Genomic DNA, 23,217 nt, shown 5'->3' on the forward strand with positions numbered 1-23,217 from the left:
GTGCCTGATTTCCCTGCATTTTATTATGTCCAAACAGATTTTTTGGCTTAATAAAGCTGGATGAAAAGCTGCTCTGGGAACACATTTAAATTGATTTTAAAACTGGCTTAAATCTGTTTATCCTAAGCATACCCTTTACTTAATCAAGGGCTTGTCTCTACAAAGAGCAGTGCCAGCAGAACTAAGGAGTGAAGTTAAAACTGGGAAACTAGTGAAGGGATCCTCAAGGCCTGCCTTCCATGCAGCATCTCTTAGCATTTCAGCTGTGTCAATGGGAATTGTTCTCAGACTTGAGTGCACCGTGCTTGAGTGTCCTGAGAGCAACTGTGTGAGACTGTGCTGTAATTAAATCCATATGAAATTAGTCCTTTAATTATACTGGTGCTTCTAGGGCAGACTGAGCTTTAGGCACTCAAATGGCCAGAAGTTGGGCACTGTTGCTTCCTTTTGTTCCTCTGCTTGCCTTTCTTCATGTATCACGGGTCACCAAGAGAACAGATGTCCAAACCCAGAAATCAGTAGAATTTGACTGGTGTGCAACGCTGTTCTCCCGGCAGAAGAGGTCCCCTTTGCATTTTTTTATTTAAGAAAACATTCCTACTTGTATCGGGAATAGGTGTATTTTCCATACTTAATTATTCACCAGTTTTAGCCTGATTTTCTATAGGAACAAGCTCAAGTGATTGCCCCCTTTGTCTACCCCTCCTTGAAGAACTTTTAGGATACCTGGCCAGTTCCAGTGAAGAGTGGTAAGGATGTCTGGATATTAAATTCCTGCACGCTTTGGGGAAAAAAACAAGGAGATGTTAGGAGGACATTTAATGGGGATACTCAGTTAACCTGTTGAGGAATAAGAGATGTGTGCAGGAGCCAGAGGATCACAAGGTATGTGGTAGGAGCTGAAGGTTAGTATAGGGCCGTGGTGGTGTTGGGACATGAACATGAGCCTGTAGGCATCCAGGCTTTGGTAGTCTGCTGCTCGCAGAAGTGCTTAGTGTGCTGGGAAGGTCGGTGGGTTTAACTGGTGCCACCAGTGAAGGTACTCAGATGAAAGCAAAAGCTGGAGTTTTTGTAGTGTGTTCCCTCCTTCCCTTTAGCACTGCTTTAGTGTCATGGTTTGTCTTCACAGGAGCAGAAATCAGTGCTTGATTAGAAGAGTTCATTCTGGTGTGTGTTCATCAGGGCAGGCAAGAGCCCAGGCTGTTCTCTTGCCTTTCTCTTTTCTTCACATCACCGAAGTACTTTGCTTTCCCTACATCTGAAGTCTACAGTCAGGTCCAACCCCTCCATTATTGCACTGAAGGAAGGAATGCACGTGAGTTACTTGAAAAAACAAGAGATTTTCCATCTCTCCGATTCTCTGACACCTGTCAGCAGAGCTTAGAACTTAAAATGTCCTGTTGGAATGAGCCCAAACTTCACAGGTACACACTCCACAACTTTTATGCAGTTAACAGGACATATATGGGTGCTGTGACGAGCTGAAATGCACTGAATTATATAGGCTTGAGCTGAACTGGCTGACAGTTAGGACCTTTCTTTGCACCCGTAATTATAAAGTTAATCAGCATTTTGCACCTCACTTCGAAGAAAGACACAGAAGATGGTGTTCTTAGTGCTAGATACCTACTGCAAATCCATTAGGGTGGTCCTGTGGCAGCCGGGGAAAAAGTGTATGTGCTTGCCCCAAGGGCTGAAATGTCCAGATTTTAGGACCTGATCGGAAAGCATTATTTTGTGGTATTCAGGGAATCTGCTCTGGTCCTCCCTGCATGCTGAAAGAGATGCCTTTGACCTGTGAGGGAGATTTCCCGTGTGACTGGGCACAGTCTCTGAGTTTGGACCAGTTTTCTGTTATTTCCTATACTGTAGACTGAAGGGGAAAGCTGATGCACTAAATCACGTGCGCAGAGCCAGAGGCTCTTCAGGCAGCACTGCCACCTAGCCTTCCAACACAGCCCGCCAGGATTTAGGGGAGCTGTGGTTTGCTTTACAGCTTCTTGTATCAGGTGTGAGCAGCAGTGCTTGTAGCAGCCACCCCCAGTGCTGGGGGAAATGCACCCTCTGGGTATTTGACACTTCCAGCATGGAAGTGTTTTCGTATAGCTAGGTCTGTGTACGTGCATACAGATCTATAAATGGCTTTCAGGTTGTTGTTAACCTCATATTTCCTGCAGCTCCAGGGTTTGTGAGCCTGCTTGGGATCATTGATTGCTGTCTCCTTTTGGTACTTCAGGTAACATTTAGCTTAGGGTTCCAAACAGACTTGGGGCAGAGCTGGCCTCAGGGCTCTGTCTGCCCTGAAATAATGATGACAGAGGTAGGACTTCAGTCACTCAGCATCACTATATCCTGCTGGAGATCACGAGCCAGCCTCTAATGCCTCATGGAAAAGCCATGAGCCCTCCTGGTGTGCTAGAGCAGGGTGTGGGGGCTCCAGCCTGGGCAGGGGCACGCAGCCCTAGTGGTGCACGCTGAATGTCCTATGCGATGATCCACAAGCAATAGAGAAAGGCCGTGCAAAGGAATTTTTCCAGCTAGGAACTGATTTATTTCCAAGTATGTACAGATCGCACAGCTCACCCCAGCAGTCCTCCAGGAGCAGCCCCCAGAGGTGTTTGGAGCAGGACAGCAGCAGCAGCATGTCCGAGTGTGGAGTCTGGCTGGGGTGGGTCAGGGAGAGGGGCAGTGGCTGGCAGGAGCTCTGGGGGCTGCACAGGCTGGCTTCTGGTCACCTGCAAACCTGGCACCTTCTGGAATCATCGTGTCTCTGCTGCACACCCTGAGGCATCACCAGGCACCTCTGCTTCAGCAGCTGCCTGCCCAGAAGGTGACCTGCTAGGGGAGGACCCTCTCCAGAGCTGGGACAGGGGGAAGCCACGTCCCAAGGTCACCCAGCTTGTCACCGATGGCAAGAGCAGGAAACCCAAGAAGTCCAGCCTAAACTCGTGAGAGGCAGAACTTTGTCAGGAGGCCTCCCAGCAGCACCTGGATGTGCGTGCTGGAGGTGGCCTGTCCTCATGCAGTGCTGGTCCTCTTCCACGCGCCCTCCCGCTCCTCCTTCCTTTCTCCCAAGGGCTCTTTATTTCCCAAGGCCTTTCTAGATGGTTCTACTCCTACACCTTGGGATTTCTGTCTCTTCCAAGAGGCTTTGATGCAGGAGAGCACTACCAAACACTTTGGGCACTCCCAGCCAAAACCATCTTGCTCCTGAGGGCACGGCAAGGCGCACCGCTGCACGAGGAGCAGCCCCTGCTCTGAAATGCCCTGCTCCAAAGCACCCCCGACTGATCTGAGCGGGGGAACAGCAAAGCTCTCCTCTCTCCAGGACTGCAGCAGGAGCTGCAGGACGGGGCTGGATTTGGTGTGGTGAGAAGGGGCGGCTGTTTCACCCGGCTCTCCCAGCCTCTCCCTAGCAGACCTCGATGGAGAAGAGCTGGCACTGGGAGCAATGTCCCGGGGCCGGGGTGGGGCGCCGTGACGTTTGCCTACAGCAACCCAGGGTGAGAAGAGAGCCGAGCTGCTGGGCGGTCAGGATGTGCCTGGTGTAGGGCAGGCTCCGGGCACAGCACCACGGCCCCAGCGTCACGGAGATCACAGGAGGGGTTTGCTGCCCAGGCGGTGGGAGGTGAGTTATCCCTGTGCACGGGAAAAGGGCCTGGCGTGTGGGGTGTCCCCTCCTCCCTCCTGTTTCCATTTCACCCATTCACATAGCCTCCAAGCTCCCCCAGGGCTCTGCTGAAGGGGCCCCCAGCCGTGTGTTCCCCAGCTTCTTAACACTGGCAAGCGTTGACCCTCGTGCACTGCTGATCCGGCACCCCGCATCCCAGCAGCCGCCAGCCCCTGGGGGCCCTGCTGAGAGCTTCAGGGCTCTCCTTGCCCCTGCTCTCCCCCGCTGGGCCCGGCGTCCCCCTGTGCAGGCACAAGCGGCCGAAGGGACGCCCTCTGCCCCACCAGGCCACCTCCTCGCGGCCAGGGGCCCTCACACCTCCACAACGCAGTCGGGTGAGTTTGTCCGGATGGCGTCAGAGATCATCTTGGCTCCCGACTGCCCGATGCGGTTCCCTTGCAGGCTGAGAGAGGGGAGGAAGAGGAGTTCAGGCTTGGACACAGGGTGCAGCAAGATCCCCAGTGGGTTCGAGAGAAGCTCCCCAGCTTTGCACCAGCCTCCAGCATCGCTTGCAACCTCCCCACGCCAGCCCAGACCTCGTGCGAGGACCTGGTCGCAGAGGACTCTGACTTTGAGAGCCCCGAGGCAGCCAGGTGAGCAGCTGCAGAACACCCCTGGGGAGCTGGAAGGGCTGATCCAACTGCACCTTGTGGTATTTTGGGGAGCATTTGACTTTTAGGATGGTTCTTTGCCCTGAAGGCATCCCCGGAGAGGAGCTGTGGGGTCTGGAGTGGCGTAGGGATGTTGGCTGCTACTCGGGAGGAGATCGGGATGCCCTGGCCCCCAGCCCCTGCAGGGCAGCTGGGGATGGGCAGTGCCAGCAGTGGGGAAGGTCTCCCCCACCCCTGCCTTACCATCTGGTTCAGCAGCCACTTACTTGACGTAGGTGAGGCCGTGGTTCCCCTTCAGAGCGGTGGCGATGCAGATGGCTCCGTCCATGCCCAGGGAGTTCTCCTGCAGGCTGCGGGAGGCAGCAGGGTCAGAGCACCGACCTCCAGCAAGGTCTGGGGGCGTTTTTCCTGCCTCGCCCCGGGGAGCAGGGCGTACTCACTTGAGCCTGCGGAGGCTCCGGTTCACCTTCAGCGCGTTGGCCATCGCTTTGGCTCCTGCCACGCCGATGGAGTTTCCTCTCAAGCTGCAAAGGAAGGCAGGCCGTGGGGAAGGACAGCCCGGGGTGACCCGTGGGCCCCGTGCTCTCCGTGGGCGAGAGGAGGAGGTGGGAGAGGCAGCCCCACATCAGCGAGCCAAGGGGCAGGTAAGTCTGCTAGGGTGTGACGTAGGGGGTGCAAGAGGTGATGAGCCAAAGACCGGAGCCTCAGACACCCCCAGGGAGCGGTGTCACCGTGGCGGGGACTCGCTGGCCCCACCGAGCACTTACTCCAGGATCTGCAGACTCTTGTTGACCATCAAGGCCTCCGCTAGGGCTTGGGCCCCAGCTGCACCGATTGAAGCCACCTGAAGGCTGCAAGAGAACAAGAGCCCTTCAGTGCACATCCTGAGGTGGCTGTGGTGCGCTAATTAGGCGAGCTAATCAGACCAGCTGCAACGCCGGGGCCCTGCCACAGCCCGGGCACTCACTGGAGATCTGCCAGGGTGGTGTTGACCTTCAGCGCAGCGGACAGGGCGGCCATCCCCTCATCTCCGATGGCATTCTCCTGCAAGCTAAGACAGGGAAATCCTGCATCTGCCCCAGCCCCAGCACCCAGGAGCAGGGAAACGGGCATCGAGCACAGGGCACGGTGTGCCAGAGTGCCCTGGGGGTCCGTGCCCAGGGGTGCCCAGGACCTGCCCGCCTGTATCCACACTTACTCGAGGCTGGCCAGGCTGCTGTTGGACTTGAGTGCTTGTGCCAGCGCCGTGGCCGCGTTTGCCTGAATGAAGTTCCACTGCAAGCTGCAAAAAAAGGTGAAGGCTGGGCTTTGGGGTGCCCTGGTCCCTCCGGGCTCAGCACCCATCTGCTCACCACCTCCAACGCGGTGGAGGCTCAGGGGTGAACCCATTCACCCAGTGCAAGGCCCCCACGGGTCCATGCAGGATGGCAAGCTCCACGTCTCGTGGAAGGGCAACTCAAGGAAGCCACTTGCCCACCAGCTCCGAGGGAAACTCACTGGAGGGAGGTGAGCGCCCTGTTCTCCTTCATCGCCAGGGCGATGGCCTTGCCGCCTTCGTCGTACAGCAGGTTGGCTGCTAAGCTAGGGGCAGAGGACAGAGGAGACACGAGTCACACGTGGTTTGGGACATCTCCAGCGACACCACGCAGCAGCGTGGGTGCCCTCCTGGCCCCGTGGGACTTACTCCAGCCTCCTGAGGGTGCTGTTGGTCCGCAGGGCGCGGGCGATGGCAGGGCCCCCCTCCTTGCTGATGGAGTTCTCCCGGAGGCTGGGGAAAGACAGAGGCTGGGCGGGGAGCACCAAGGCAGGGCATTGGCTGCCCCCCCCAGCCCCTCTGCCCCCTGCTCTGGGGCTGTAACCATCCGTGGCACCAGCATCTCCACCAGCAGCTGCATCTCCGCTCCCTGCATGGCTGTCTGCAGCGAAACAAGCTGCTGCTGTTCTCAGCAAGAGGTGTCCTCGGAGATGGAAGCCTGAAGTGTGACCTCGTGGTGTGGGGCTGTGCACAGACCGCCCCACTGAAAACAGGGATCACGGATCACAGCGTGGCCGAGGTTGGAGGGGATCCCTGGGCCTATCTCCTCCACCCCCCGCTCCAGCAAGCTGCCCATGCCCATGTCCAGGTGGCTTTTGGAGATCTCCAAGGAGGAGACTCCACAGCCCCTCTGGGCAACCTGTGCCAGGGCTCCGTCACCTGTAAAGCAGCGCTTCCTGGGGTTTAGACAGAGCTCCTGTGATTTCTGTGGGGTGGCATTAGATGGAACAGAGCTGCTGTCACAAGTGCCCTGCTGCCACCCCTCCCTGCAGCAGCCAGTTTTCGCAGCACGTCCCACAGATGTGAGCCCTGCCAGCTTATTGGGGTTTTTCTCAGCTTGTTTCCCTGCTGCGATGGCTTTGTTGTGAGAGACAGCTGAGCTGACACCACCTCATGGGGAGAACTTTAATGACTCCCAACCCTCAGCCTTTTTAGGGACCGAGGCTGCTTTCAGCATCCAGAGCAGTCGTGGAAGCAGCCGGGCACGAGCCCAGCCTGCCGAGGAGCTCCCGTGTCCCCTCTGTCCCGAGAGCTGTGCCCCAGGGCGGCATCGCTGGGATGGGGGGCAGAGGGGCTGCCACTTACTTGAGGTTGACGAGTCCCTTGTTGGAGCAGAGAGCCGCTGTCAGAGCCGCAACCCCGGCGCTGCTGATGGAATTGCTCTGGAGACTGACACAAAGAGGGGGGTGTTAGGATGGGCCGCTCTTGGCACTGCTGGGTGGGCTGCGGGGTTGTGTTGGGGGTTAAAAGCGCCTCTTACACCAAGGAAGAGGTCACCAAGGGGAGCCGAGGCCAAAGGAGCAAACGTGGAAGAAGCAGAGGGCACCCAGCAAAGGGCTTTGTGGCAGCAGGAGGGGAAGCAGCCAGGGGCTGCCGCATGTCGGGGACTTACTCGAGGCTTTGCAGGCTGTGGTTGACCTTCAGAGCTTCAGCCAAGGCGACCGAGCCGTTGTCTCCAACGGAGTTGCTGGAGAGCCTAAGACAGGAGGCCGAGGGAGCATTACCAGCAGTTGTGTCACAGCCAGAGCCCCTGCTGGCAACGTGGGGCCCACAGCCCCCTGCCCTCCAGTGGGACCTAAGCAGCTTTGCTGGCCTCCCCTTGCTGTGGCCATGCTTAGACCTGCTGCCAAGGATTCACCTGACCCAGCAGGAGTGCCACCACAGGGTCCCCATGTCCCCTGGTGTACCTTTGGGTCACGGGAACACCCTTGGGGTCCGACCACAAGCATGAATTTGCTGTGGTCTAATTTCCAGCCCACACACACCCGTGTTGCTGTACCAAAATTGCTTTTTAGCTGAAACCTCTTTTAATGTACCTACAGGGCCTGGAGCCCCACCGTTCTGGAGAGCAGCCTGGCCCCTTGGTTCCCTCTGTGGCTCCCTGCTTCCCCAGAGGTAAGCAGAGCATCTCAGAGGTAAGCAGAGCACCTCAACACCAGGACTATCCAAAAGCCATTCTGGCACACTTCCCACCCTCACCCACGATGTCCCCCTTGGACAAAGCCTGTCCTGACTGCGTAGCACAGCCCAGAGCCCTGCCCTCAGCTCCCAGGGACGCGTGGCATTGGCACTGCCATCCCTCGGCCTCGTGCTGCCCCTGTCGGCTCTCACATGAGTTCCTTGAGGCTGCAGTTCCTCTTCAGTGCTTCTGCGATTTTCCTCGCGCCCTGAGCTCCGATGGAGTTTTTCTGCAGGCTGCAAAGGAGAGGAAGTCACCCTGATTATCAGCCAGGCCCAGGCACCTCTCTGCTGGCAGCACCTGCACCCCCTTCCTCCCCTGTAGGTTACTCTGAGCTCTGGCAGTGCTCTTCCACCCTGAGAACGTGTCAGACTGGGAAAGAACTTGGGTTGTGACAATCTCTAGAGGTCTGGAAGGTCTTTGCTGACAGGGCTGGTGTGGGGATGGTAAACTAGGATAAGCAGCACAATGGGAAAGCCCCGGCTCTGCTGCTTGGCCCCCGTGGCCAGCCAGACACCGGGATGGAGCCAAGCTGGAGCCCGTGCAGGGTCTGCTGGTGGCTGGGAGGAGCAGGGGGGCACCGGGTCCCGGTCACTCACTGCAGGGTCGTCAGCTTGTGGTTGGTGAGCAGGGCCTCGGCCAGGAAGGTGGCACCGTCCTCGTTGATCACGTTGTGCTGCAGGCTGCAAGGAGAGGAGCAAGCTGTGAGCGAGTACCAGGGCGGGTGGCACCTGCTTCATCTCAGCACCCCCAGACATCAAACACCCATCCAGGGCTGCCACCAGTGCAGGGTGAGCAGGAACCCCCCTGATACAGCACTAAGGGGTTCCCAGCTTTGCTGCCCGCAGCAGTCTGCTTTGCTGTTGTGCAGTCCTGCATCCCAACGGAGATTTAGGGCCCCTCTGGCTGATGGGGATTTGGGGCCCCTATTATTTCCGTGCCCCCTGCAGTCAGGCTTGCTGCCCGGCACAGCCGAACCAGGGTGTGCCCAGGAATTCCTCATGAGGGCAGGGAAACCGTGACGTGCAGCCATGCAGGCAGCTCGTCCCATGCCTCTGCTCCTAGGGGTGCTGCAGAAATTGAGACTTACTTCAGGGAGAGCAGGACTTGGTTTTTTTTCAGTGCATCAGCCAGCGCTTTCGCTCCCGAGGGGCCGATGGAGTTGCTCCGCAGGCTGGGGCGAGGCAGGGGAGAGGTGAGCAGAAAGGACACGGTTAGCAAGGCACGAGAAGGGACTGTGGCAGTTCACCAACACGTGCCCAGCTCAGCTGAGTGCTGCTGTGGGATGCCAGGGTCGGGCACGAGGCTGTCCCCAGCTCCGTCGGGGAGCCAGGAGGGGTTTGGTTGCACAGGCACAGCGCGGAGCGAGCTGGGAGGGGGCAACACTTACTCCAGCACCATCAGGCTCCTGTTGACCATCAGCGACCTGGCCAGTGCTTTGGCACCCTTGTTGCTGATCTGATTTTCTGCCAAGCTGCCCAGAAAAAGAGAGCGGGTGTCTGTCAGGGGAAGGAAGAGGCTCTCACAGCCCCAGTGCGGCTGCGAGTGGTGCTGGGATGCAGCTGGGGATGGTGTAGCAGAGGAGAGCGATGGGGAGCGTTTGTTTGGTGGGTGGCATGGCCCTGTCTTGCTGTGCAAATGCTTTGGGGTGTGCTCCCCTGGTGTGGCTCTGCAGGGATGGGGTGGAAGGGGAGTTTCTAGACTTAATTCATGTAGTGAAACACAGAGCTCACAGTGAAGGGGCCTCTGTGTGCAGCCACAAACAAGGAAGGGAAGGGAGATGGGAAAGAGGGGACCCGTCTTCTCGAGGCCACACATCTCCATGCACCAGCTGCTCTAACCCATGCTGAGCCCCTCGTGCCCAGCAAACACCCAGGACCTTGGGAGGTGGGTTACCAAGACAAGCCAGCTGCAGCTTGCTGCCCAAATTCCAGGTTTAAGAACAGCAAGGAGGTAGGAGCCCAGCTAAAAATAACTGAGGGGGGTGGAACTGATTGGGCTTTTGGATGAATCATAGCCTGCACAGGGCTGCTGCTGGCAGCTTGTCCCAGGGAGCCTGGGCTCCCGGAGCAAGGGTAAGGTGCAGGAGCCCCCCACGTGGGGCTGTCCTTGTCACCTGGCACCCTGGGGAGCCAGCAGGACGGCCGCTCCTGGAGGCCCCTCGCTCTGGTTCTCCCCAGGACGAGCTCATCTGGGCCAGGTCCTACCTGAGCTTCTGGATCTGGCAGTCCTTCACGCTCAGCACGCTGCCCAGCAGCTCCATCACGTTGTCCTTAAACTGGTTATTGTCCAGCCTGGAGGAAATAGAAGGAAAGAGCAAAAGCCAAGGTACTCTGGAGAACAAAGAGTGAGGAAAAGACTACCCACAACTGCATAGGAACACAGCTGTCCCGTGGCGTCTGCGCTTCACGAGCAGAAAAACTCAGGCCCAGAAGCAGTCCCTGAGACTGAAGAGCTGGCCCCATGCCGTTCCCAGGACAGAGGACAGCTTCGTGCTGAGGGACAGCGCTGGTGGGCCTGCATCTCTTGTAGACCCCTGGGGTTTTGAGTCATGGGAGCAGTCTGGTGTCCCTGCTCGCTAATCCAAGTGCGGCCCCACTGCGCCTTACCTGAGGTTGTGGCAGAAGAGGAGCTGGGGGAGCAGGCTCTTACAGACGTTGTAAGTCAGGCAGTTGGAGAGGTTGGTCTCCTCCACGCACACGTCGGAGACCTGCAGGAGATAGGCCAGGACGGAGCAGTTCACTGGCGTGAGCATCCCGGCCAAGCTCTCGTTCTTCATCGCCTCCTCCACAGACTTGGCGATCTCCATGTGCTGGATCTCCTGCAGGCAGTGCACGGTGTTCACTGTCCTCGAGGAGATAACGTAGTCCGTGTTCAGGCAGCCCTGGAGGAAGCTGATGGCTTGGCTCCTGAAGCTGTTGTGCTCGTCCTTCGCCAGGAGCCACCCGGAGAGCAGCTTGTTCACCTGGGGGGAGAGCAGCCCCGAGAGGAAGCGCACGAAGATATCGAGCTGCCCGTCCTCGGCCTGCAGAGACCTCTGGACAGCGCTCTTGAAGTGGTTGAGGAAACCCAGCTTGGGCCAGGACATCCCGTTCTCCGTGAAGAGGTCGAATATTGCCCGCTTCGCAGCGGTGTAATAATAAATAGCTGCTAAGAACTCCTGTATGGTTAGGTGGGAAAAATAATAGGCTGTGGAGGACTGCATCTCCTCCTTGAGTAAGAGTCTGCTGCACAAGCTGCTCTGCAGCAAGGAGAGGTCTATGCCGTACGTCTTCATGTCCTGCTCGTAAAACACGTACTTCCTTTTGAGCAGCCCGTAGAAGGCCAGCCTGCCCAGGCTGCCCAGGATTTTCTTGCTGTTGTTCACAGCTTGCTCAATCCTGAGTGTTTCTCGCTGCTTTTCCGGCCAGTCGCTGCTCAAAGCCATTTTAAAGTAATAGGAATAGATTTCTGAGAGGGTCTTAGGAACAGCTGTCATTTCTTGGGACTGATCGGTGCTGGTTTTTAGGTAATAACCAATCGAAGAGCCAGAAATCCAGCAAAAGCCAGGAACGGTGCACATGATGTGTAAGGATCTGTTAGCCTTGATATGATGCAGCACTTGGCTGGACAAGTCTCTGTTGTCCAGGAACATCTGGTCCAAAAATTCTTTCATCTCAGCCGCTCCGAAACCTCGGATTTCTGTCATCCGGTCAACCAGCCCGCCGGGGATTTGGCTGGCTGCTGTCGGCCGGGAGGTGACCCAGACAGAAGCCTCCTGTAGCAGGTTGCCACGTATGATGTTGGTGATCAGGTTGTCCACCTGGATCTCCTTCTTGGGGTCGGTGCACACAACCGTGTTGGAAAAATCCAAGGGAGTCTTGAACTCATCCAAGCCGTCGAGGATGAGCAGCGTCCTGGCAGCTCCGGCGGGGATGCAGTTGGGCTCGGTGACGTGAGGGAAGGCCAGGCGGATCAGGCGCTCTGCAGAGAGCTTCTCGTAGGTGTTGAGCTCCCGGAAGGTGAGGGGCAGCACCAACATGATGTCCCTGTTCATCTCCCCCTTTGCCCAGCTGTGGACAAACAGCTTCACCAGCCTGCTTTTGCCGATGCCAGCCACCCCTACGGTCACGGAGATCCGTGGGGGGATGCTGACCTTGGACAGGGGCAGGAAGAGCTTCTCTAAAGGGATGCTCTTGGAGACGTTCCGGAGGCCTTTGGTGGTTTCGATCTGCAGGATGTCGTGCTCCTTCTGCTGGATGTCGGTCAAGCCTTCCACCAGCAGCAGGTTCATGAGGCGCTGGAGGGGACCCGTCTCCAAGCCATTCCCATAGTAGCTCTGGAGGCTCTCCAGATATTTCTGCACCATCGGCTCTGCCCAGAGAGAAATGAAACAGGAGGTGAGGGGGAGGAGGAGAACCACAAAACAAAAAAAAAAAAAAAAAAAGCAAAAAAAAAAAAAAAAAAGCAAAAGCCTATGCATGAGGCGTGTGCCAGGGCCCTGACTGGCCTCACCTGCAGCCTCCCCCCACACCTGCAGGGCCAGGAGCCCATTTAAGCCCATTTAAGCCTCCCATCCCTGCCTGAGCTGTGCTGTAGGAGCGCTTGTCAACAGCTCCAGGGCGCCTGTGCCTGCCGTGGGCCTTGTTGATCCAGACCCTGATCTGTGCACTGCCTTTGCAGCCTGTCCTCGGGCCCTCCTCAGCGCTCTGTGCTTTCCTGGGGGTCTCTGGCACGTGCCTGGCCCCAGTTTTCTTCCCTGGGCCTGATCCTGTGGCGTGACTCCCTGGTTTGGTCTCAGCCCCATTGCCACAGATCTGGACCCTTGCTTGCACCCAAACCCCAGCAATATTTATATTGAAGTGCAAGATAAAACAGGGGCTCGAGGGGAAGAAGGAGCTGGTGTTTTTGGGGCTGCTGCCTCTGCCTGGGGAGCAGAGGAGATGCCTCAGCTGGGGTGCGAGCCTGGGGGCTGCAGTCCAGCACTACTGACGTGGTCCTCTCACTTTCTGCCTCTTCCCAGGCTGTGGAAGCATCTCAGAGGCTGCGTGGCCCCCCCGAGGCCCTGCCCCATCCCCGCATTGCTGCAGGTGGGTGGCGATGGAGGATCCATCCCCAGGTGGTCCTGTCAGACTGCATGAGCTCCCTGGGATCCACCACCCTCCGAGCACAGGTACGGCATCGCTGCTGCACCCCACGGGGCTCCTGCTCTCTGCTGCGACTCTCGCAAGCCCTGTCACCCCCTTGTTGTTGTCCTTCCTCGCCTGAGGCTGGAGGAGGCCCTGAGCCAGCAGCAACACTGCCACGGGGCCGCAGAGCCCCTTGTCCTGCCCCCCCTGCGCGCTGCCTACCGTAAACAGTGATGTGGAGGTAGAGCTGGGAATTGGTGGTCTCGATGAAGGTCTGCAGGCACTGGGAGGCATAGCTGCCCTTGCCAGCCAGGACATCCACCACGGCCCTCACCTGCTCGGGCAGGGAGCTCGCCTCCTGCGCCCGGCTGGCCTCCTCCGCCGTGAGGAGGTCCAGCCTCCGCAGGTGGCAGATGATCTCCTCCAGGAACTGTGGTGAGATGGACCTCACCAGCTGCTTCTGGTAGCGACTGATCCAAGCCTCTGCGGGAGAGGAGAGCAGCAGGGTTGGCTCTGGTTTGAGGTTCGGGGGTGCTGGGGAGGGTGGCGGTGGAGCACTCGGTCTGGCTGTGAGGGCAGTCCTGCTGGGAGCAGGGTGTAAACCAGAGCCCTCCAGGGGAACCTGACAAAGTCCTGGAGGACAGCATCACCTCCAGGGAAAGTCCTCCTGGAGGCGATGCCATCCCAAAACTGTGGTGTGTTAGGTTTAGGAGGTGCTCGGTGAAGGTGGTGGCTATAGAAAATGGAGTTAAAGAAACCCAAGAACACAAGAGATGATGGAAACAAAGCCTACGTAGAGCAGGGTCTGAGGAACATCGTCTGCCTTCAGAGGCAGCTGCTCTCCCCATGCCACCACAGCAGACCCCAAGCCCTCAGACTGGCAACCACCATCAGTGCTCACACCTGGGTGCCCCACCTCACCCCAGTTTTGGACACAAACCCCACCAAGGCGCTGGACTTCCTTGTCCCACTGCCTGTCCTGCCGCAGAGCCCAGCCACAGCCAGACCCGAGGACCTGCCCGTGTCAGTGTCAGTGTCCCTGCAGCTCCCTCCGGCCACCACTCACCTTCCATCAGAGGCCTCCCGTGGCATCGGCGATCCTGGGGCGAGGAGCGCGGTGTTGGCAGCAGCACGGCTCTCAGCCTGCGCCCACCACCTTCCCATGGACTGCCCGGTGTTCCCTCGGGTGGGCACACAGCAGACAGCACGTCAGTGCGAGCTCTGGCTGCCCCGCTCAGCCCTTATCCATCTTCCTGCTGGAACGAGAGGAGCGGCGTGGGAGGGAGCTGCCTTGAGGTAACACTGCCCTCCCCACCACTGGCACAGGGGGACGTGCACTGAGCTGGTGGCCATCCACAGCCACTGCCACGAGCCCTCGTGGGCCCACTCCAGAGCTGTGGCTGCTGCGTGCAGAGCTCGGATGCCAGCCCTGCCCTGCCTGATTCTCTGACACTAAAATCCAGCAGCATCTGTCTTAGCTTGGGGCTCAGGTCAGCCAAAAGCTCAGACTGCTGTGGGCTGGGCAGGGGCTGAGCCCGTCATGCTGCAGCATCTCTGCCTGCTTGCCCAGACCTTGCTGCAGGCTTGGTGCCTTCGCCAGCACCGCTTCTGCAGGTGCCTTTCTCAGGCACTGTGGCTGCATGAAGTGCCCAGAGGTGTGGTGACACCCCTGTGCCACCCGCAGGGCACCCGGCAAGCGTTAGGGTGCCAGTCCTGTCACCCGTGGGTCAGCAGCACTGTGCGCTGCTCGTCAAGTTTGTTGTAAAGGAAGTTGTGGGGCAGCAGCAGAAAGACAGAGGACCCGTTTCGGTTTCCAAGCCACCTCGTTGCCGTCCAGAACCTCCGTCACAGCTTGCTGAGCAGTGGCAAACACCACATCCTGTTGCAGAGCTGTAGGTGCTCCACTTCAGTGGCAGCGCTGATGAATCGTAGCGCAGACAGAGCTCCTACCCACCCCCTCGTCTGCTGCAGGACCGCTGCCAGACTGCTCTTACTTTTGGTTTGTTGTTTAGAAGCACATCCAGTCACTAAGCCCCATTGTTTTTAAAGCAGAGAGTAGAGGTGAGGAGGGAAATACCGCTGAGCATGCTCCAGGCTTCATCTATATTAGCACTTTGCACCATGCCTCTTCGCCAGCCCTAAAACCATCGCTGTGGCTGTGTCCAGGTGGGAACTGCTCAGCCCGTGGAGCCAGGAGCCCCAGAACCTCCTGGGGCAGCTGCTTTGGGCAGCAGCAACGCAGACGCCGCATCCTAGTGCCCTGGCACAGCACCAGGGCTGTGTAAGTCCATGCCACCTCACCCCGAGGTGTGCCAGCCAGGTGCTGTGCAAGAAGTGACCCAGCTCACAGGCAGGGCTACCCTTGCCCAAACCCTCTCCTGAGCCCAACGTGGGCACCACAGGGGCTTTGTGCTGCCTGCCCAGCAGTCCCAGTTCTTGCTTGCTTTGGTCAAACAAACCTGACCTCTTCCAGAGAAAAAAACGTCAATACAGGTCAACCAAGGGAACCTGGAGGAGATTCTGGTCCGTGGTCAGGTCCATGGTACAAGGCTAGGATGGGGGACAGCCCCTCTGCAGTCTCCCCTGCTCGTCCTGCCAGGAGACCCGTGTGAGATTTGTGTTTCCCGACAGCAGACTTGAGGGGTGAGTGCCCAGGTTGCAGGAGGGAGGAGCGGAGCCGAGTCCTGGAGTCCCTGCACACACCGTGGGGCCGCTTTCTCCTCGAGACCCTTCATGATGAAGGGTGAGTGTGTCGGTGAGCGCGCAGAGGTGTGCAGCGACAGACACAGCTCTCCTACGCAGCCCATCCCTGTCCACCCGCTGGCAAGCCAAGGTTTGAGGCATGGATTGGGTGCTGGTGCTGTTTTAAGGGTTTTTGGGGTGCTGGTGCTGTTTGAAGGGTAGTTGGGTCTGAACCCACTCTCCCTCCAAGACAGAAAGCCAAGTCCTTCTGCTCCTCCTCGGCTGCCCAGCTCTGACCCTCTGGTTTCAGAGGCCTGGAGGCAGCTCAGCTGCCTCGCATTTCACCCCTCAGGCAGCCTCTAGGTCCAATTAAAATATCAGCACAAATTAAAAGAGCGCGGGGAGCAGTTCACAGCAAAATTTTCACCCTTTGATGTCATCTTGTCTCTAACTGGCCTGGAAGATTCAATTAAGTCTTTGCATGCAGCAGCCTCTAGGTTTCTCATCTTTGCTCCGCAACCAGTAGCGTGGTTGAAATGAAAGGGGTTTTTGCTGCTTGCAGTGATGTTTCCCTGTCAGCCCTTCCTCTGAAATGTGGCTGGTCAGGAAAAGCCCTTTGATGGGGGAGAACCTGCTCTAACGCTAGAGATTATTTGATCGCATCCCTTGGTGCTACATCAAAATGTAATCCTGCTGCTGGAAGCCAGCAGCCGTGGCTCAGCTCATCCAAAAACATCTGACACGGAGCAGAAAGCAGCAGAAGAAATGTTGCAGTGGCAGCAATTTTTTTTTCTGTTTCCGGCACGAAAGTTTCCCATGGACGCAGCTCCAGGACTGCCTGGTGGGTGCTGGTTTTCTCCAGGAGGGCAGAAGCTGTTATCTGCAGGGGCCAGGAGGCTGCAAGCACCGCGTGGCCACCCGAGGGGGATCCAGCGGTGGTTTGTGTCTGTCCTGCCTTGCTGCCATGCCCCTGGGGGCACCGAGGTGATAAGAGGGAGAAGGGGAAGCTGCACAGCTGAACTGGCATCTGTGAGCCCCAGGCAGGGAGATGGGGGATTTCGTTTGCAAGAAGGTGGTGGTAATCATCAGATGGGTCCCATGTAGTGGGATGCCACCAGATGTGGGGCTCTGGGGACATGGGGACCCCTGGCTGGGGTGAGCGGAGTGCCAGTGCATGGGGAGGCTTCTGCTGGTGAGCCCTGGGCACGGCGGAGTCCTGCAGAGTGCTTTGGTTTTAGCGCTGCTTTTAGCTTTGCTTTTGTCTTCCAGCAGAAGAGTCGCCCACCTGAGGATGTCCGGTCAGCACTCGCCTTGTCCCTTAGCAGAGCTGTGGCCCTACCTCCTTCGTCCCACTACACCTGCGAGCAGAGGGCGTGTGTCCACAGCACGTCCATGCCCAGGAGTCGCAGACAGGACAGGCTGGCATGGCATGGAGCCTTTGCAGATGCCAGACTGCCTGGAAAACTGTGGAAATTGGCTGATCTGCAGTATTGAGATATGTTATAAAGCTTCTTACGTTAATTAATAGTTGCGTTATTAACCAGGTGCCTCTAGGAGCAATGAACTGTCCATTCCAGTGCAGCTCTGTGCCCCCAAACCAGCAGAAACCCTCGGTGCTGCTTCTGCCTTCTCCTCCTTTCACGAGCACCCCGCTGGGGCTCACTGGTTAATTCGGGAAGCCCCACACCGAGCCCAGCAGCACGGTGCTCCTGTGCTCGCTGTCCCCCAGCCATGGCAGCAGCATTGCTCAGAGAGAAACCAGCCTCTCTTCCCACCATTTCCTGGCACACATGAGGCTGGGTGGCACCTTGCTCCAGCTGGGGCAGGTGGCGTGATAGCTCTGGGTCCCCAGGACCGGAGCAGGATCTGTCCCCACAGCAGCGGGGGCTCGGGGCTGTAGGTAAGGCTGGTGACAAGTTTGGAAGCCGAAAATAGAAAATTGCCCCTGCTCAAGTGATGTGGGAGGTGGCGGTGCTCTTGCTGCAAGGCTCCCTTATTGACGCGCCACCCCAGCAGCAGTGGGTGCTTTGGTTTTTCCCTGCTGCTTATCTGCGGGGCGGGGAGGGAGGGCAGCTCTCCGAGGGGCAGCACATCGCATGCCATCGCCATTGCACTGGGCTGTCCCCTCCAGCCTCTCTCCCTCCACCGATGGTTTGAGCAAATCCTCCCGGCGCAGCACGGGCTGCCACCTTTTGGCAGAACAGAAAAGAATTTCCCTGAAGCATCTTCTGCGTTAGACCCAATTTCGGAACCGACGGATTTGCAGGTAATTCACCCACCTAAGCTTGCACACCATTTTAAGATGCCACCTAATTTTATTTTTACCGATTGCACGTAATGTTAGCAAAAACGATTGTGCCCACACAGAGAGTTTCCTGTGTGCACTCTCCCTCCAGCCCTTCTTTACCAGAAAAGTTTTTTTTACCTCAAAACCACAGGCCCCAGAGGCTGTTTTACCCCAGCCACCACTCTGTAGAGCCTGGCCAGTGTAAAGTGTCACCAGGAGCCAAGGCTGGCCGGGCCTCGCACGTCCCAGCATCGCAGCAGGCAGTGCTCTCACTCCCCAGTAAATATCTTCTAGATGCACCACACCTAACCCCTACCAGGTTTGTTTTTTCCTCCAAAACCTCAACCAGAAAAGCAGGGCCCAGACCCAGCTTGGAGTTAAACAGCAAGCAGTGGAGGTGAGGAGCCGGGGAGTGCCCGCGGGCTGCGTGCTAGGAGCCCGAACACCAGATCTCATCAGCAAAAAGCAAGGATTGATCTACAGGTACCTCCAACCCGACAAAAATGAAGGTAATTTCAGAGAGAAGTTTTCCTGCAGGGTGCTGCTACACCTCGGAATCCTCAAAATGACAAATGAAGCACTTACTGAGCCGACCATGCCCCCGGGACAAACTTCAGCATATTATGTGTCTGCAGCTCACGGAAACGCAGATCCTCTCCCCATGAGCAGTTTCAGCCTCTCTCGCCCCGGGGATCTCCGTTCTCGGGATTTCAGCACAAACAGTGAGCAGGAGCCTGCCCTGTAGCGAGGCCAGCCTCGGCCCCAGCGGGAGGCAGAGCTGAGGGCGCTGAGCTGCCGCGGTGCTGCCCCGCCGCCGAGCCTTGGAGACCTGCCAGGTCCCCCAGGGCTTCGGTCACACGGCGCCTGCCCAGAGCTGCGGTTGTGAACCCCCAAAACCAGCTGCAAGTTCTCAAGAAACTTTTACCCAACACCCAACGTCCTCCGTGCTGCGCTCTCAGACTGCCCCAAATTACGTGCCTGGCCTTGGATTGCCCTCCACACAGCGCTCAAACCGCAGGCGTAATGGCATCCAGCCCCTGATCTGGCTGCCCTCTCCCAACAGTCCCCTGCCCCCAGGGTTCATAGCATCCCTGATGCTCTTTGGTACTTAAATAAGAGCAGGATTAAGCCTTACGTACTGCCCGCAGTGCCCAGCACGCAGTGTCACGCTGCAGGATGCTGGGCATGGGCATGGGCACACGGCCCCTGCCTCCTTGGCCTGCCCTGGCACCTGCAGTTCAGGCATCGTGTTTGGGATCCCCACAAGCAGAAAGAGCACAAACAGGTACCAGAAGCAGCCACTGAGCCTTCGGCCTCACTGTTTCTGTGGCTGGGCCCAGGGAGGGCTCAGTGATCCCTTGTCCTGCAGAAGGACGTGTGGGTGTAGCCCAGCAGAGAAGCTTTCAAGGCCCATCTGGTTTCATCCCAGCCCCAGGACCACCACTCGCTCTTTGATGTGCTGGGCTAGTGGGATGCTAATCTCATCCTTTCCTGTTTACACCACATAAATAGCACGTTCTATTTACGCTACATTTCTCTGGCTGTTTTTGAAGAGGACTGAAGTCACCAAAATGGCACGAACCTGGGGGCAAAACCTGGCGGTGCGTGAGGTGGGCAGGCTGCACCGGGCCCGTGTGTGCAGCCAGCAGCAGGCAAGGGGACAGAATTCGTGATGAGGAACAGATCCCTGCGAGGAGCCACGCATGTCCCCGTTGCACAGGATTGCTCCTGAGCCTCTCCCCCTCTGGCTGAGCTGTGAGGAGCCCAGACCAGGAGAGCCAAGACATCTCACAGCAGCGAAGCTGGTGCCGCCGCGTGTGGCTGCCGCAGCGAGGTGTGCAGCAGCTCGTCCCCACGCTGGGCGACCAAGCGGCACCCAAGCAGCACCCTGACATCCCACACGCCACCTAGGTGACAGCAGCCAAGCTCCAACCAGCCCCACCAGCACCTTACCTCTGCCTCGTGCTGCCTTCTCCACATCCCCGTGCGAGCAGGGCGGGAGGGAGGATGCCCCTAGTCCTGGTGGGAGCATCCTCCGCACCCCTGCATGGCCCTGCTCAGACGTTTCCCCAAAACTTCACTCTCTTGCCACCCGGATGCTCGAGCTTGAGTCAGAAAATGGAAGCTGAGCCCCTGCCCCTACCCCTCCGGGACCCGAGGAGGAGCTGGGGGCTGTGGGCCCCCACAGAGGAGCCGGGGCAGCACCCCAGGGGTGGTGGCGGTGCCCCCCGCCCGCCGTGCCGTGCCAGCCGAGCTGCTTTTGCTCTGTCTCGCTCCTTGCCCCTTCCTGTGCTGTGGGTCTTGCTCGATCTTCCTTCCTGTCGCGGCAGAGCTGTCGGGCTGCCGTGTAGGCAAATCGAAGTGCGGCTCTACCGAGAAACCCACAGCGCTGGTAACCACCCCAGCCCACGTGAGGCCCCGGCCACGGCTGCTCTCCTGGCTGCTGCATCTCCACCGAGCGATTTCAAACAAAAATTCCCCCCAAACAACAGCACCGGGGAGCCCTGCCTGGGCAGAGCTCAGGGGAGCTGGGTTCTGAACGTCTCAAAGCCAGGGCTGAAGCTTTGGGAAGACCCCACGGAGGAGGCTGCTGCCATACACAGCAGCTCTTCCCCTCGCTGGGCTGCACCAGGAAACCGTCGTTCCACTGGTAAATTCAAGTTGCATCTTGAAAACGAGCAGAAGGGGAGGAATAAAGTCCCGTTCTCCCAGAGCCGTTCTTCTACCAGCACCAGAGCAGCGTTTGGGCAACGCTCTCAAGGTGTAACTCGGGTTGCCCCGCGTGGAGCCGGGAGATGGATGCAAGGATCCTGGCGGGTCCCATCTGCCTCGGGCTGTTCGGTCACTCCGTGGGTCCGTCTGCAGGCCCCCAGCGGGTGTCCCCCACTGGGTGTCCATCACCATGCCAGGCCTGCCTGCTGCTGCCTGCACTGTGTGTGGGGTGGGGACAGCGTGTCCTGCGTGGGGAAGGGGTCGCTCCCCTTCTGACAGGTAGCACGAATGAAGCCCCACTGAGATCCCTGATGCCTGTTGTACAGCCCTTAGGTCTTGGGGAAAAGGGACATTTATTTATTTTTTCAGCTAGTATCATGTGCCCATATGTTTGCTTATATATATTAATACGAACCCGTATATATATAAAAGTATATATTAATATAGTAAATATATACTAATTTATATATAAAACTATATAAACATATTTATATAATATGTTTAATATGGTTAATGTATTAATGCATTAAAATTAATTAATTAATTAAAAAATAAATTAATTAATTAAAAAATAAAAATTAATTAATTAAAAATAAATTAAATTTATTTATAAAATAAAATTTAATAAATTTTTTATAAATAAAATTTATTTATAAAATAAAATAAATTTATTATAAATTTTTTAAATTAATTAAAAAAATAATTAATTAAAAAATAAATTAATTAATTAAAAGGTCCTTCGGTCAGCTCCACAAGGTGCTGAGTGTAAGGAGACGCACTTGAAATGCTTTTACACGAACGCACGCAGTATGAGGAATAAAATAGATGAGCTAGAAGTCCTGGCCCAGTCCCGCAACTACGACATCATCGGCATAAGCGAAACCTGGTGGGACGAGTCCTGTGACTGGGGTGTTGCGATAGATGGTTACAGGCTCTTCAGGAGGGACAGGCAGGGAAGGCGAGGTGGTGGGGTGGCGATGTATGTGAAGCAGGGGCTGGACTGTGTGGAACTTCAGGTCGGCGATGGCAAAGTTGAGAGCCTCTGGGTAAGGATCAAGGGACGAACGAATAAAGGGGATGTCGTTGTGGGAGTCTATTACAGACCGCCTGGCCAGGACGATAGCGCCGATAAATTATTCTTTACAGAACTAAGAGAGGCCTCGAGATTAACTCCCCTTGTCCTTATGGGGGACTTCAACTTGCCGGACGTTAACTGGGAGTGCCACACAGCTGACACAAGCAAGTCCAGGAGGTTCATGAAGCACCTAGATGATAACTTCTTGGTGCAGGTGCTAACGGAGCCAACTAGGAAAGGTGCCCTCCTAGACCTGTTGCTAGTAAACAGAGAGGGTCTGGTGGGAGATGTGGTGATTGGTGGCCGCCTCGGCCATAGCGACCATGAAGTGGTTGAGTTCAATATTTATGGTGACAGAAGGAAAAGTGCCACCAAAACCTCATCCCTAGATATGGGGAAAGCGGACTTCAGGCTGCTCAGGGAACTAGTCAGCAAGGTCCCCTGGGAAACTGCTCTTGAAGGCCTCGATGTCCACCAGTGCTGGTCACTCTTTAAGCGATGCCTCCTAGAAGCACAAGATCAGGCAATTCCAAAATATCGCAAGTCAGGCAGGCGGGGAAGGAGGCCGGCGTGGCTGACCAGGAATGTTCTAATGGAGATTAGGCGGAAACAGAGAGTGTTTTGCTACTGGAAGGAGGGCCAGGCGTCATGGAAAGAATACAGGGATGCTGTTCGTGTTTGTAGGGAGAAAGTTCGAGTGGCCAAAGCACAGCTAGAGTTGAAGCTGGCTGTGTCTGTGAGAGAAAATAAAAAGGGTTTTTTTAGATATGTAAATGGAAAAAGGAGAACTAAAGAATACATAGGGCCGCTCCTTGATAGGGAAGGTCTCCTCACAGACGATGACATAGGCAAAGCAGAGATGCTTAACGCCTTCTTTGCCTCTGTCTTCAATGCCGATGATGGGCTTCGGGACCGAGGGTGCCCTGAGCTGGAGGACCGGGATGGTGGGGATGACAAACTCCCAACTGACCCTGAACGTGTGCGGGATTTGCTACTCCACCTGGATCCCTACAAGTCCATGGGTCCGGATGGGATTCATCCCCGGGTGCTGAAAGAGCTGGCGGATGTCATCGCGGAACCTCTTTCAATTATTTTTCAACGATCCTGGGAATTTGGAGAGGTCCCGGTAGACTGGAAGCTGGCAAATGTTGTGCCAATTTTCAAGAAGGGTCAGAAAGAAGACCCTAGCAATTACAGGCCTGTCAGTCTCACGTCAGTGCCTGGTAAAATCATGGAGAAGTTGGTTCTTGGACTTATTGAGGCGCACCTGGGGGACAGAGCAGTCATTGGTCCCAGCCAGCATGGGTTTGTGAAGGGTAGGTCCTGCCTAACTAACCTGATTTCCTTTTATGATAAGATCACCCGTATGGTGGACCAAGGGAAACCAGCTGATGTGATTTTTTTGGACTTCAGCAAGGCTTTTGACACGGTTTCCCATAGGATCCTACTGGACAAAATGTCCACCATACAGCTAAATAAAAACATCATACGATGGGTGAGCAATTGGCTAACGGGCAGGGCCCAAAGGGTTATGGTAAATGGGGCTGCGTCAGGCTGGCGGGCAGTCACCAGTGGGGT

At 56.8% G+C, this 23,217-nt stretch overlaps 1 protein-coding gene across 1 annotated transcript; it reads right to left on the reverse strand.

The window, feature by feature from the left end:
• Positions 1 to 3,982: 3,982 nt before the first annotated feature.
• Positions 3,983 to 13,975, reverse strand: NLRC3 (NLR family CARD domain containing 3; the record flags this gene model as incomplete). Its single annotated transcript, XM_084296154.1, has 18 exons — positions 3,983 to 4,073; positions 4,548 to 4,631; positions 4,722 to 4,805; positions 5,049 to 5,132; positions 5,249 to 5,332; positions 5,480 to 5,563; positions 5,779 to 5,862; positions 5,966 to 6,049; positions 6,902 to 6,985; positions 7,209 to 7,292; positions 7,928 to 8,011; positions 8,375 to 8,458; positions 8,866 to 8,949; positions 9,166 to 9,249; positions 9,983 to 10,069; positions 10,385 to 12,128; positions 13,106 to 13,464; positions 13,950 to 13,975. 18 exons carry the CDS (start codon positions 13,973 to 13,975, stop codon positions 3,983 to 3,985), a joined length of 3,399 nt encoding a protein of 1,132 aa, XP_084152280.1.
• Between the last annotated feature and the right edge of the window lie 9,242 nt (positions 13,976 to 23,217).

Source organism: Netta rufina, assembly GCF_964035555.1.
Source record: "Netta rufina genome assembly, chromosome: 15".
NCBI lineage: Eukaryota > Metazoa > Chordata > Aves > Anseriformes > Anatidae > Netta > Netta rufina.